The sequence below is a fragment of the Stigmatopora nigra genome, chromosome 3 (genome assembly GCF_051989575.1).
Source record: "Stigmatopora nigra isolate UIUO_SnigA chromosome 3, RoL_Snig_1.1, whole genome shotgun sequence".
In the NCBI taxonomy this organism is placed as follows: domain Eukaryota; kingdom Metazoa; phylum Chordata; class Actinopteri; order Syngnathiformes; family Syngnathidae; genus Stigmatopora; species Stigmatopora nigra.
Window position 1 is genome coordinate 5050296 of NC_135510.1, and position 12956 is coordinate 5063251.

Genomic DNA, 12956 nt, shown 5'->3' on the forward strand with positions numbered 1-12956 from the left:
CTCACAAGCTTGACCACTTTTCCGATAAGAAGATTAGCGTTTGAAGGCAATCCACTTCAGTGGAAAGTGTCACAGAAGAAATAAATAGCTACCTGAAGTACACACATACAAAACTAGCTTTGCTCAGGTAAGAATGATGCTTTTATTCAATAATTCTATATCTGTATTCCTATTGTGTTGTGTTTTTTGTACCAGTGCATTTACAATTGTGAATGTTTATGGAAAGTTATGCATTGTGTCCTGAAGGATTTTTTTTATTTTACGGAATTTGTATGTAGTCATAGCTTTATAGTTTTGTTTTATTAGTTATAAAACATGTATACATTTATTTTTAATTGCATTTTCATTATCTGCAATGCTAATTTGTGTTAAATGTCTTTATTTTCGCGTGAGAATTTGGCTTTTTATATAGTTTTTTGCTTAAACTATAGTTAAATTTATAAAATTCAAAGAATTCAAATGCAGAAAAATATTGCTATTTTATATTGTTTTTGCTAAATGCTAATATTTTTTCAAATCCTTACAGTGAAAAACATCATAAAATAGAATATCTTTACAGCATCTGCATGTCATTTTCTGTCATAATTATTTTTTTTTAACTCTCCTTGTTTTATATTCTATTTAAAAGTTAAAAATCTTTATTTTCTTGGTGTGTACGCTGCTCCAAGAATAGCATCGCGGCTCTTTTAGACGGATCAACCTAGACTAGATTAGCAGCCACTTATCCAAGTTAACGCGCAGACGGCGGTCCAAGACAAATCTGAAAAGTTGTCATTCGTGGCTTTTTCCATCGCAGGCAGTCCCAAACGCAGTCATGTGTGACCAGACCTTCGTGGCCGTCACCTTTGGCCCCTGCGAGAGCTGCGACAAGGCCAGCCCCCTCATGAACATCTACATTAAAACGGAGCCCATCAACTACTGCGCATTTTGCGTGGAGAAGGTAACATGAGCCTGTTTTGTTTCACTATTGGACGATATTTGGGCTTCAAGTGGATTGGATAAAAGGGCCTTGACCACATGTGTCAAAGTGGCGGCCCAGGGGCCAAATATGGTCCGCCCCATCATTTTGTGTGGCCCGGGAAAGTATAGATGTATATTAAAATTCCTGGTTTCCCACTTTTAAATCAATAATTGTAATTTTTTAATCCATTTTTCTGTTTTTAGTTCAAAAATCATTTTGTAAAATCTCAAAATATATAAAAAAGGTTTAGATCTATAAAAAATGGAATAGTTAGGGCTTTTGATCCAGTTTTTTTTAATCCATTCATTAAAAAATATATATTTTGCTACTTTGAAAAGAATCATGTTAGCGTATTTAACTCTTTTCTTTTTCACAAATATATTCATTTATGCTCTAAAATACTTCTCAAAATGTTTGTAAATATTACTACTATTATAAAAGACTAAAAATGAACAACCAAATAATACCCAAAAAAAGGAATTTGATATGAACTTCTATTCCTTTAATTAACATTCAATTTGCTCATCCGGCAATTGAAATGAGGTATTTTACCATTTGGCACAATTATTAAATATCAAAGATATTTGTACCAAAACTAGTTTTGACCTTATCATGTGAGATCATAATTCATAATAAGTCATAATGATATTGCCAAATTAACTATTCAGGTCAAAATGGATTAGACGTCTATTCCTGTCAATGGCTTGATGGTGGTGGGCGGGGCGCACAGGTGGGGGCGGGGCTTGACCACCGGAAATAACGCACGTGTGGCTCTTGCACTCGGCGGTCGTGTTCGGCTCGGTTCGGTTCGGCCTGCCTCGCCAATATTAATTGGTTTGACTTGTTTTTTGCGTGTGTGTGTTTGGCTGCGTGTGTGCGAAGATGGCGTGTCAGGGGCTCCAAGCGGGGGAAAGTTTGGCCTCACTCAAGAGGGAAAGTGACAATTTGAAGAAGAAATTGGACGAAGAGAGGAAGAAGCTCAGCGACGTCGAGTGTAAGTCACATCCACCACAAACATTTCAACATATCAAGGCTGACTTTAATTAACCTGGGCAACAGATTGACCATTAAACTGTTGTTTCTTTCAAGAAAAAGAAAAAAAAGATCTATATCTATACACTTTCTGTGATGGAGTTTAATCGATTTATAAACAAATACATTGCAAAAGTCCTCCTTGTTGTCGATGACAGGCAATCAGTTAATTATTGTGAAATTATAAAACAACTTTAGAATGTTTGTTAAAGGCCCAAACTAGTTTTGTTTTTTTTGTTTTTTTTACATGTTCTAAAACAAAAAGTTCAAATTGAGTGCCTCTTTCACCCCAAAGAATAAACACTATCAGGACCTACATTTTTTTTAATTATTAAAAATATAGTTGCATGGAAATGAATAAAACAATTAATCACTTGAGCTATAAAGGCTTACCATATTTTTTTTTAAAATAAGTAAAATGAAAAAGAATAGGAAAACTGAATGAATTAGTTGATAAATTACAAAAGTATTAAGTGTATTTATGAAATGTTTTCACTGGCCTGCAAAATAAAAATAGATATTTGTAAGTAGAAAATGTCTAATGAATAGCATTGAATAATAATACCAAAAAATGGTTAGCAAAGTGTCCTATTTTCTTTGGGTGTGTCTTACCTTTTATTCATACATACATTTTATGAGTGGAAATGTGCTTAACAAACCATGGGCAAACTACGGCCCGCGGGCCACATCTGGCCCGCTGGCTTTTTATTCCGGCCCGCCGACGTTTTCCTAATTTTCACTGTCCTTGGCTGTGCATAACAAATTGTCCTATACTTTGGTATAGTGAGCAAAGTGGCAGAGAAGGTGGAGGTGGTGTCGTCTCTGTCCATCCAGACCAGACGTGTCCTCAAGGGTCACACTAACAAAGTTTTGTGCATGGACTGGTGCAAAGACAAGCGGCGTATGGTTAGCTCCTCCCAGGTATATCCACCAACAACAAAAAATACTTGATTTGACTTCTCTGGGTGTCTTAACAACAATATATCATTGTCGTCTAGGATGGTAGAGTCATTGTGTGGGATGCATTCACTCTTAATAAGGTAAGTGGAACTCTGAAAACCTGGCAAATGGCAAAAAAAATCTTCTCCTGCTATGCTAAATCTCTGTAAAATCATTTAATTTTTGGTTTCTGTTTTTTTTTTCTCCGCCAGGAGCATGTCTTCGGCCTGCCGTGCACGTGGGTGATGGCGTGTGCATACGCTCCTTCGGGTTGTGCAGTAGCGTGCGGGTGTGTATCTTCAAAGAATTTCATTACATAATGTTCCATTATTTCCAGCAATTTTTAAATGTCAGAATTTGTTTTTTTTTTCTCGTATTTTATGTTCCTGGCAGAGGACTGGACAACAAATGCTGTGTCTTCCCGCTAACTCTGGACCCAAGTGAGAACCCGGTGACCAAGAAGAAAGTGGTGGCTATGCATACCAACTACCTTTCAGCATGCACCTTCACCAACTCGGATATGCAGGTGAAGGGGAAATGGGATTCATTTAAATCCAACGGAAGAACTCATTTTGTTATTAATAGTGTTGCATTGACACAGTAATCCCTCAAATAGCGCGGTTAATGTAGACCAGACATTGTTACGATAATTGGAAAAATCGCAAACTAGGGCCAAACCTATTATAATTACATTTTTTAAGTGTCTTCCGCTTGCTAGTTTCAGTGTGGATTTTCACACTACTAAAAAAAACTACTAATATTTTATGCTTAGTTTTTGTAGCAAGTTTTTATGAACTTTTACAATAATTCATAGCAGAAAAAATCTGAATTTGCGATAATCAGGGGAAGACTATCATGTTTTTTTGGAGGAAAGAAATAATACTTAACTACTGCCTATTTGAATGTAAAATAGATTATATCGTTGCTTGGTCAGGCACTGTTTAACAACTTTTGTCTTTCGTATGATTTATTATTATTTTTCTTATTCTTGAGGCTTGTAATGTTCTCATAGGCCAAAATGTTTTCTCAATCAAAGTTTTATTCTTGCTAACATCTTTATAAATGTTTGTGTTCATAAAAGTTCAGACCTTGCCTGGTTTTAGTATTTAACATGTAGTTTTATCCACAATTTAAAGCATTGTCTCGGTCATGAATGAGCAACAACACTTAATAAAAAAAAAATGGCCTGATTTCAAAATATATGTATCAATATTTACACTTAGAACCACTTTTTTTCTTAGTTGGCTAGGATTTTAAAGCCATATCAGCGCCCTTTCTGATGCTAGCTTCGATACTAGCGCAATGCTAGCTATTAATAGCGAGGGTGTGCTTTCATTGATGACACATGGGTGTTCACTAGTGATAAAGAGCGTGCCCAAGTGGGGCAAAAAAACAAGTGGAAAGGAGGAGCGATAGAAGACAAAAGGGGGTTATTAGCTCTCTTTCAGTATTTTTAGAACTTGAGTGGCTTTTATCTAAGACAGAGTGGAACACGCTCGCTTGAGGGTGCAAGACCGAGGCACATGAGGACAGTCTTTGTACCAAGTGGAGCTCGGGGGCACAGGGCTCAGAAAGAAGCTATTCATTTTCAGTTACACGCGTGACGTCTTCCATATTTCTTTTGTGGCGTTTGATGAGGGCGGCTGTGTCAATAATTGTGGCTCGGTGACAATTGTACAGAAAGTGTTGCATCGATGGAAATGGTGAAGTGACCGTGGATCTGCAAGGAGTTGCCCTGTAGCTCTCGAACATTGGTCGTGTTTGTCCGATCCGTGTATTTGGAAAGTTAAATGTGATTAGGAACAAGTGTAGCCACAATGTCTTGATGTTGTTTATGGATGTCAGGAATTAATTTGCTTCTGGGTGTTTTCTAATAGAGTAGGACATCTATACATTTGAAGCCGTGGTTCAATGACAGTTTTGAACAGAGGCAAACTAAATTATCTGTCCATCCCAACGGTGGTCGGACGTTTGGTCGCTGGGCTTTTGGTCGATGCTCTTTTGGTCCCTTTTGGTCGTCGGTCAAATGTACTTGGATATTAAACTCTCTCTCTCTTAGATATGAAACTCTCTCTCTTAGATATGAAACTCTCTCTCTCTCTTAGATATGAAACTCTCTCCCATGAATAAAATTTTGAGAGCTGGTTTCAACAGTAAACTCTCTGTCACCATTTGCCTGGCGACCAAAAGACCAGTGACCAAACGTCCGGTCGCGCATCCCAACATACTATTATTTGGAAGAAAGGGCCAAAGACGAAATCTAAAAAAATTCAAATAAACTGTCGGATTCCCTCTACCTACAACAAATGAAGGCAGACTCATTTTTCTTAAATAATCAATTGAATAACATCACTGCTAGATTTCCATTGACTCACCTGGCTGCACCGAGCTGACTAATATTTTTTTTCCCTCTCTTTAATGTCATTCCTTTCTAGTCTTACACTAATTTTCCCAACACCGGTATTACCTCAATAAAAACCTTCAATCATCTGCTGTAAATTTCAGTGATCCATTTAAAGTGGGAGCGTGGTAGCAAAGAACGTTCATTGACTGCCATCCTCCCTTTTCAAATGGATTGGACGTTGAATACAGTCAGGGACAACCAATGCAGTTTTTAAGTGAATAGTCCGCAACAAATGATCTTAATGAAGTGATATCTTGTCTAGTTGCTGACTAGCAGTGGTGATGGAACCTGCGCTCTGTGGGACGTGGAGAGCGGACAGATGCTGCAGAGCTTTCATGGTCACACGGCAGACATTTTGTCGCTGGATCTGGCACCCTCCGAGACTGGCAACACTTTTGTCACTGGGGTGAGTGAGAAAACACCAATTAAAGTATATGTATATATTCTTTTTTTTTTAATTGATCGTGATGTCGACTCTTTTTTGGTGTCTTTTCAGGGCTGTGATAAGAAGTCCAATGTGTGGGACATGCGCTCTGGTCAGAATATACAGTCGTTTGAGGACCACCAGTCTGACATCAACTGTGTCAAGTGAGTGCGGCTGATATAAAACATTTTTTTCTTATCTTAGCATGATTTTTTTTTAGGGCTGTTTGCTATACTGAAACTTTGTTCTTGTGGCAGAACTACTTTGAATTTGTGTATGAATACTTTATGTATTACTATATTGTAACTATAACTATACTATATATGTATCACTATGCAGGTTTAATAATAACAAAAAGTTAAAAAATAGTATGTCAGAATAAAAGAATATGAATGTTTTTTTTTTGGCCCAAATTTTTCAAAATATATAATTTAGTCACTTTTTTTTCATGGTTTGGTTTCTTAATTCAATTTTCATTTCTTATTTTATAACAAGCCACTAAACAACTGCCAGATTATTTTACCAATAGTCTTGATGTCAGTTTTCAAATTCAACTATTGCAAAACATTACACTTATTTGAATCAATAAATACTCCTGTTTGTATTGTATATTTTCAGTCAGAAAAATCTCAGCGCTTAAAAATAATCATTTAACTCTTAAAAGAAGTTTCCCTGCTTGATCCTGTAGATAGTGCTCGGTTCTTATTATAAGTATAAAGGTATGTTCCCCTTTTTTTTTTTTAAATTGTCATTGTACCGGTAAAACAAATCCACATCCTTCTGGTGTCGCCACAATGTGGTATCATTGAAAGCAAAAGAATAATAATACTCTGTTTTACTCTCAAAAATATGTATTGTGTATTTTCAGGTACTACCCTAGCGGAGATGCCTTTGCGTCTGCCTCTGACGATGCCACGGTTAGTCACAACATTTTTAAGTAAACCTACCCAATTACAAAATATTAATGTAACATAGATCAATTAAATAAGCATAAACAGAAAGACACTAAATGCTTTTTGAACTAAAAATACATAAAAATTGATTGAAAAATTGCAATGATTGATTTTAAAAAGGGGAAAATCAGGAAATATAATGTACATCTATCATTTGCATTTGATCCTAAAATAGAAACCCATGATTTACTTTCTCGGGCCGCACAAAATTATGCGGCGGGCCAGATTTGGCCCCAGGGCCGGCACTTTGACACCTGTGCTCTAAATTGTATTCGTCATTACAATTTGTTTTTATTAATTTGTGTTATTTATTAACCTGTCTATAGTATTTAACTCATTACATGGCATTGATGCCACTAGACATCCAATTGATGAATGCTCATATTTGAGTTCCATTGATGGCGCTGGCTGTCCAGTCCATTTTGACTGGGACCTGGTATATGAACCATTAAATTCAGTTAATGGAGTCCTCTATGCAGGTAAAAAAAATAGAATAAATCATATGATGTTGATGGTTGTTTCAGTGTCGCTTCTACGATCTACGCGCTGACCGCCAAGTGGCAGTCTACGAGAAAGACAGCATCATTTTTGGAGCATCTAGCGTGGACTTTTCCATGAGCGGTAAAACAAACCAAAAGCATTGTTTCCCTTCTTCTCCAAAGAAGCATTGTTATAACGTGCCGTTTCCTTCCACAAAGGTCGCCTAATCTTCGCAGGCTACAATGACTATACCATAAACGTGTGGGACGTGCTGAAAGGCAACCGCATTTCCACAATGTACGGTCATGAGAACCGCGTCAGCAGAGTGCGTTTGTCGCCAGACGGAACGGCGCTCTGCTCCGCTTCTTGGGACACCACCTTGCGGGTAAGCCTACTCGCAATCACACACACACAGAAACCCAAAATAGGGCTTATAATGACTTTGTGCACCATATTTCACATGGCCATTTATTTTGTGTTGTCTGTTCTATAAGTTAGCCGTGCTTATTAACTTTGAGATTTTTTTTCTAATGCAGATTTGGGCCTAAAATCTTCATTGAGCTAGTCAACATTAGCATTTCAAACAAGCTTCATCTTGATGAAGATAAGGAGGGAAATCAACTTAAACCTCAAATGACATGAAAATGTCAAAGGCAAGTTCATGTCGGATGTAGCTTTTTTTGTAATAAGTGCATAATGTCAGATTAAAATGAAAAGTGAATAAACAGATGACTTTGTTTGGGGTTTGTGTACAGTAGTATGTATATTTTGTCATGTGACTGCCATCCTCCCTGGTTTGAACGTCTATTTCTATCAATGGCGATGATTGAGATCGTATTTTAATAGGAGGAATTATGTATTTTATTAAGTAATAATTAGTTTGTTTTGACTAGGTCCACGTGGCCTAATATTAATCCCTTTGGGATGTCGAGTGCTGATGACGACATAAATTTAAAGGTCTTTACGTCATTGATGGCTTGTTTTTCAGTTTGATAACCTTTAAAATACGCTTTTGGAAGATCCCATTGATCTGTTTTTGCATCTTTCTGAAACGATCAAATGGGAAAGTACCTCGTAAACAAATGAGGGAAATCACTGAGTGGGAAGAGAAAAAAAACGGCAGTTGAAAGTAACTTAATGCCATTTATTTGAGTGCGGGATAAGCATGTGTTTAGTTCTCACTTCCCCTTGTTTGCTAGTGAAGCGTGCCACTGTATGCACTGTTTGGAATTGTTGTCAATGTACTTGGTTTTGGCCCTGAAATAGAAGAGAGGCTTTTTTATTAGCGATCCTCTTTGATCTTATTTGCACGTAGAATTTGTCATGACTTGTAGAATAAAAAATGGGACATCTGATGTTATCAGCCACACAATAAGCTCTCAATAGTTGATCACATCAATATTGCTTCACACAACCACATTGATTCATTCTAATGATTTGATGTGTATGTCTCCTTAAATTTTAAAGGTTAATGAATACTTTGTTGAAGTGAAACTTTGTCCAAATGTCTGCCTAAAAATAAGAAGTGATGTGTTGTGGTTTAATTTAATTCATAATATAGTCTGGTATCAAAATTGGCACTAAACCTTGGCAATCACAGCCAGGCTTTCCAATTTAAAAAAAAAAAATCAAGGTGCATATCAGTTTAGGGCAGGAAATTAGCTGATAGTAAAATGTAATACTTCTCAAACGTTTAATATTGAATTAAAAACAGAAAGACTCAAAATTGGGTGGAAAACAGTTAATATTTTCTTGATTTTTTTTTAAAATTGTTTCAACAACAACAAAAAAACTGCAATTCTCATTTTAAATTATCCATATTTTATCCAGGTCTAACTGAATTGGAATTATTTGGACACAAAATGTCATGTCTCTCGATTTTTTAATAATAAAAAAGTCACTTGCCATGTTAAAAGGTTAATAAAAATATATTAAATATATTTGAAAAATGCAAGCAAAATAACTGAAGCCAAACTTTCAATTTCGTTGGATATTTTCGACCTTTCATCCGTTTGATTTGGGATAGGCCAATCAACGGAAACAATCTTTTATGTCTTTGACGTCTTTGATCTCTGTGATGGTTGAACGTGACGTAGTAGGTGGGGGCGGGGGATTTGTCGACCTCTTTCATGTTCGCATTCTATATAACCTGTATGGGCGGAGTTACACATTCACTGTGCATCGGTCCTAGCCAAAGCATCGCTTGTCTCCTTCCGCCTGCACTGGTCTTCTTTTTCGCTGCTCACCAGTCGATTCATCGCTGACAGGGTGAGTACTTTTCTTCTTTTTGATAGAAATTTCATTGTTAACGATGCTCAATTTCCTCTGGTGTTTAGTACGATTTTCGGCTTGAATATGTCTAGAAAGTACCGTTGTGGTTCCCTTTGGTAGAGTTTTGAAAAGCCGGTGTTGAGAATAGGGCTCCTTTGTGTGTTCCTCCATTGCTCTGGTAACACATCGGTGGCCAAGTAGCCCGCTGGCTAACCGGCGAGGAAACCCTCAAGTTCACCGGCATCAATCTCGTCTTTAACGGGTCCAAACAGTTGCATTTGGGGGTTCTTACCGGAGGTTTTATTGGGGTGCTAACGGTTTCCAACGGCTCGTATTTAGGTCACAATTATTACCCGGTTGAAGCGTTTAAAGATCCCTTTCATGAGACGTTCAAGATACTATGTTTTTTTTTTCTTAATGTGGCGACTCCAGGGAACGTTAAAATGTTTTAAAAGGAGGTAGGGATCTTTTTATTGTTTTATCGAGGTTTTGATGTAGTACGAAGATATTGCCCCCTTTACGACTGAGTTTTACACTTCCGTCCGTTTTAACGTACATCGACATCGTAACAATTCAGATTGTAACGAATGCACGTGAAGAAACACAATATATGATTGCACAATGTGGCATGTTGAAATATGCAGTTTTTGTGTAAATGTAATTTTGCTGCGTCGTTGTTGTGGTAATTTCATTCAAAAAAATCCTCTCACGTGACCTCACATAACTGAACTTTTTGATTGCATTAGACATCTTTTAGCTTTTTTAAATGGCATTTGCAGGAAAGTTAACAGCCCACTCGTTTTTTTGTTTTTTTGCTCTGGTTTTTGCTGTTAATGACCCCCTTGACTTTGATTTGCTTTGTGCTTTTATTTTTGCTTTGTTGTTATAACTATGCATTTTCTTGCTACTGTCATAAAGGATAAAGTTATCCAATCCAATTCCTGTCAGTTGAAATGGATCAAACGTTTAAAGCTCTTAATATAGGTTTATAATATCAATTTCCCTCTTTTGCTAAATACCACAGCACATAGTCTTTAACCTGGGCTTAGCATTGAATGAGTTACACTAAAGATTTGAATAGATGTTCTTGAAAATATCAAGTATAATATATTATCCTGCCTTTGTTTTATTAGTAAATGTATCCAAAAAGGTTTATATTTGAAAAAAAACTCATTGACTGTTTGTGTCCACAGAAAATGTCACCTTGCAGTCTGTGGAAAGAGAGCCTGGCTCTGGCCGAGGACTACATTGGCATGTGTTGCACGATGGAGCCCGGCACGACCCCACCACCTCCTAGCCTGGCGGCTGCCACCATGAGGCGCGTGGGTCGGCACACGGAATCCATCAACGAGGCGGCTTTTCGTAGCCTCGCTCAATCCTTTGTCGGGAGCTGTGGACCAGACCTCACCTCTTCTTTCCGGAGGGTGATGCTGGAACTGGTTAGCGACGGACTCTTAAACTGGGGAAGGGTGGTTACGCTCTTTGCCTTCACTGGCGTGCTGGCCAGGATGCTCCAAGAAACCTCTGCCGAGAACACTAAGACGGGGCTGGACCTCGACGCGTGGCCGCAAACGTGCAGGAAGTTAGCCGAGGCCATCGCTGACTTTCTCGGGGAGGAAAGAAAGGAGTGGATGATGGAGAACAATGGCTGGGTAAGTTTTGCCATCTTTTTTTACTTGACTAATGATACCATTGTGGTCCATTGTGACTTATATGTCAATACATAGTTTTTTTGGCAAGATTTGGTGGGTAAAAAGATTAAAAATATATTATAAACGGGTAAAAATTGTATGGGCTCAGCATATTTTGTCATTTTAATAATCCGTTTTGATTATGATTGTTATTTTTAGCTAGTGTTAAAATTGGCTGTAATTGAATAGCAAAGGCACATAAATAGACTTTTTACAGGCAGACTGGGTTGTCTGCTTTTGTGAATGGAACGTGCACAGAGGCCCTGTGTGGAGTTGCCAGCAGCTGCCTCAACTGCCACATGGACTTGAGTAAAAGCGGCCGTTTGTGAGCGTTGTCGCTAAGTAGTAAAGCTAAAGTTGTGGTGGGCTTGTTTGGAAACAAAAGCAGCAGCCGTAGCCGTAGCAGCTGCGCATACGCCAGCCAGCAGGTGCCTAAGGCTTTGTGTTCATTTTACCTGGATCGGTTTTCGGCGCCACCTTTTTAAGTTGTTATCTATCTAGTGCAGCGGTATTTTTTTCAGAAAAAAGGGGAAGATTTTCCTTTTGTTTATTGTTTCCCATTGAAACAAGGTTTTTCTTTAAGAGACTTCTTCATCTTAAATGTGTATTGAAGTAAAAGGTTGAAATAGTATTGCATTTTTGTTATAGCTGGAATTGTGGGAACCCAATAACATTGTTTTGATAATATAAGGCTAATATAGAAAGTTAAATTGTAAAAATACAACTGGAAAAAAATCAATAAATAAGAAATATGGTAATTAATTCCAGAAAATATACATGTAAAATTAAAAATCAATATAAATAATAAATATGGTCATTCATTTCAGAAAATATACTTTTAAAATAAAAAATCTATAATCATAAAAAGCATTTTTTTTTCATAAAAGCATAGCAGTAATTTTAACTAGTTTTTATATTGATATATTTTATGTACTTTTTTCACTTGTATCTATTTCCTCAATGCTTTCGTAAATTAATTTGTAAATTAATCTCGATCGTTTAAGTGAAAGTAAATTGTTCGAATTTTTTTGCATTGAATTGATGATATTCCTTTATTTACCACTAGATGTCACCCCAGAGCATTTTAAGAAATTCCAAGTTGTTTATTTACATGTGTATTTTCGAAGCAGTTCCACATCTAAAGTTGCTCTTTTTTTCTGATTTTTCACAGGAGGGTTTCTGCAAGTGGTGCGGCAGATGGTCCAGTCAGGACGTGTCCATTAAGACGGCGTTGTTGGCCGTGGCCGGCGTCGGTTTGGCCGGACTTACTTTCTTGCTGGGCCGCTAACCGGCGCCGTCCCATCCGTCCATTTTCAGTCATCTCCTCGCCAAGGTCAACTGGAGCCAGACGGCTGAATGTTTTCACGCAATGGCGCTGGTCTTTTTTGTCAGTTCCACGCGATTGTACGAAACCCATCCGGATGCCTTCTTCAAACACGTCAAGGCGACCGCCTGCTTTTGCTGTGACGTGGAAATTAATATATTATATTTATATCATATGGAACCCTTTTGGCCTGTTTGATTTTGAAAGGGTTTTTGATTCTTTTAAGTGTTTGGCTCAATCAGCAGAGCTGGTGTGGCCAGTTTTCAACGGTGCTATTTGTTTTTGAAATGTTCACTTTTAAATGTTTTCTTGGGCTTGGTTTATTTGTTTATTTTTTTAAATGCCAAGGACCAATGACTTTTCTCAACTACAAGCTATTTTTTACCTTGATTTGCTTGTATTTGTCACTGTTTTTCTAATAAAAAGTCAACTCAATTTGTGTTTATGATTTTATTTTTTTCACAAAAATATGCACCA

The 12956-nt window shown here is 37.3% G+C and overlaps 1 protein-coding gene across 2 annotated transcripts; it reads left to right on the top strand.

Moving 5' to 3' along the window:
* The first annotated feature begins 7 nt into the window (after positions 1–7).
* On the top strand, positions 8–12914 carry LOC144193843 (guanine nucleotide-binding protein subunit beta-5b-like). Of its 2 annotated transcripts, XM_077712420.1 has the most exons (14): positions 8–127; positions 797–940; positions 1844–1955; positions 2778–2914; positions 2992–3033; positions 3145–3221; positions 3326–3458; positions 5599–5742; positions 5833–5924; positions 6629–6677; positions 7238–7334; positions 7412–7578; positions 11006–11116; positions 12327–12914. In XM_077712420.1, the coding sequence occupies exons 2-14, from the start codon at positions 815–817 to the stop codon at positions 12441–12443; spliced, it is 1404 nt and encodes a 467-aa protein (XP_077568546.1). In that variant the 5' UTR covers positions 8–127; positions 797–814; the 3' UTR covers positions 12444–12914. The 2 variants fall into 2 exon arrangements, with proteins under 2 accessions (XP_077568546.1, XP_077568545.1); XM_077712419.1 differs by lacking the exons at positions 11006–11116; positions 12327–12914 and adding an exon at positions 7730–7922.
* The last annotated feature ends 42 nt before the right edge of the window (positions 12915–12956 follow it).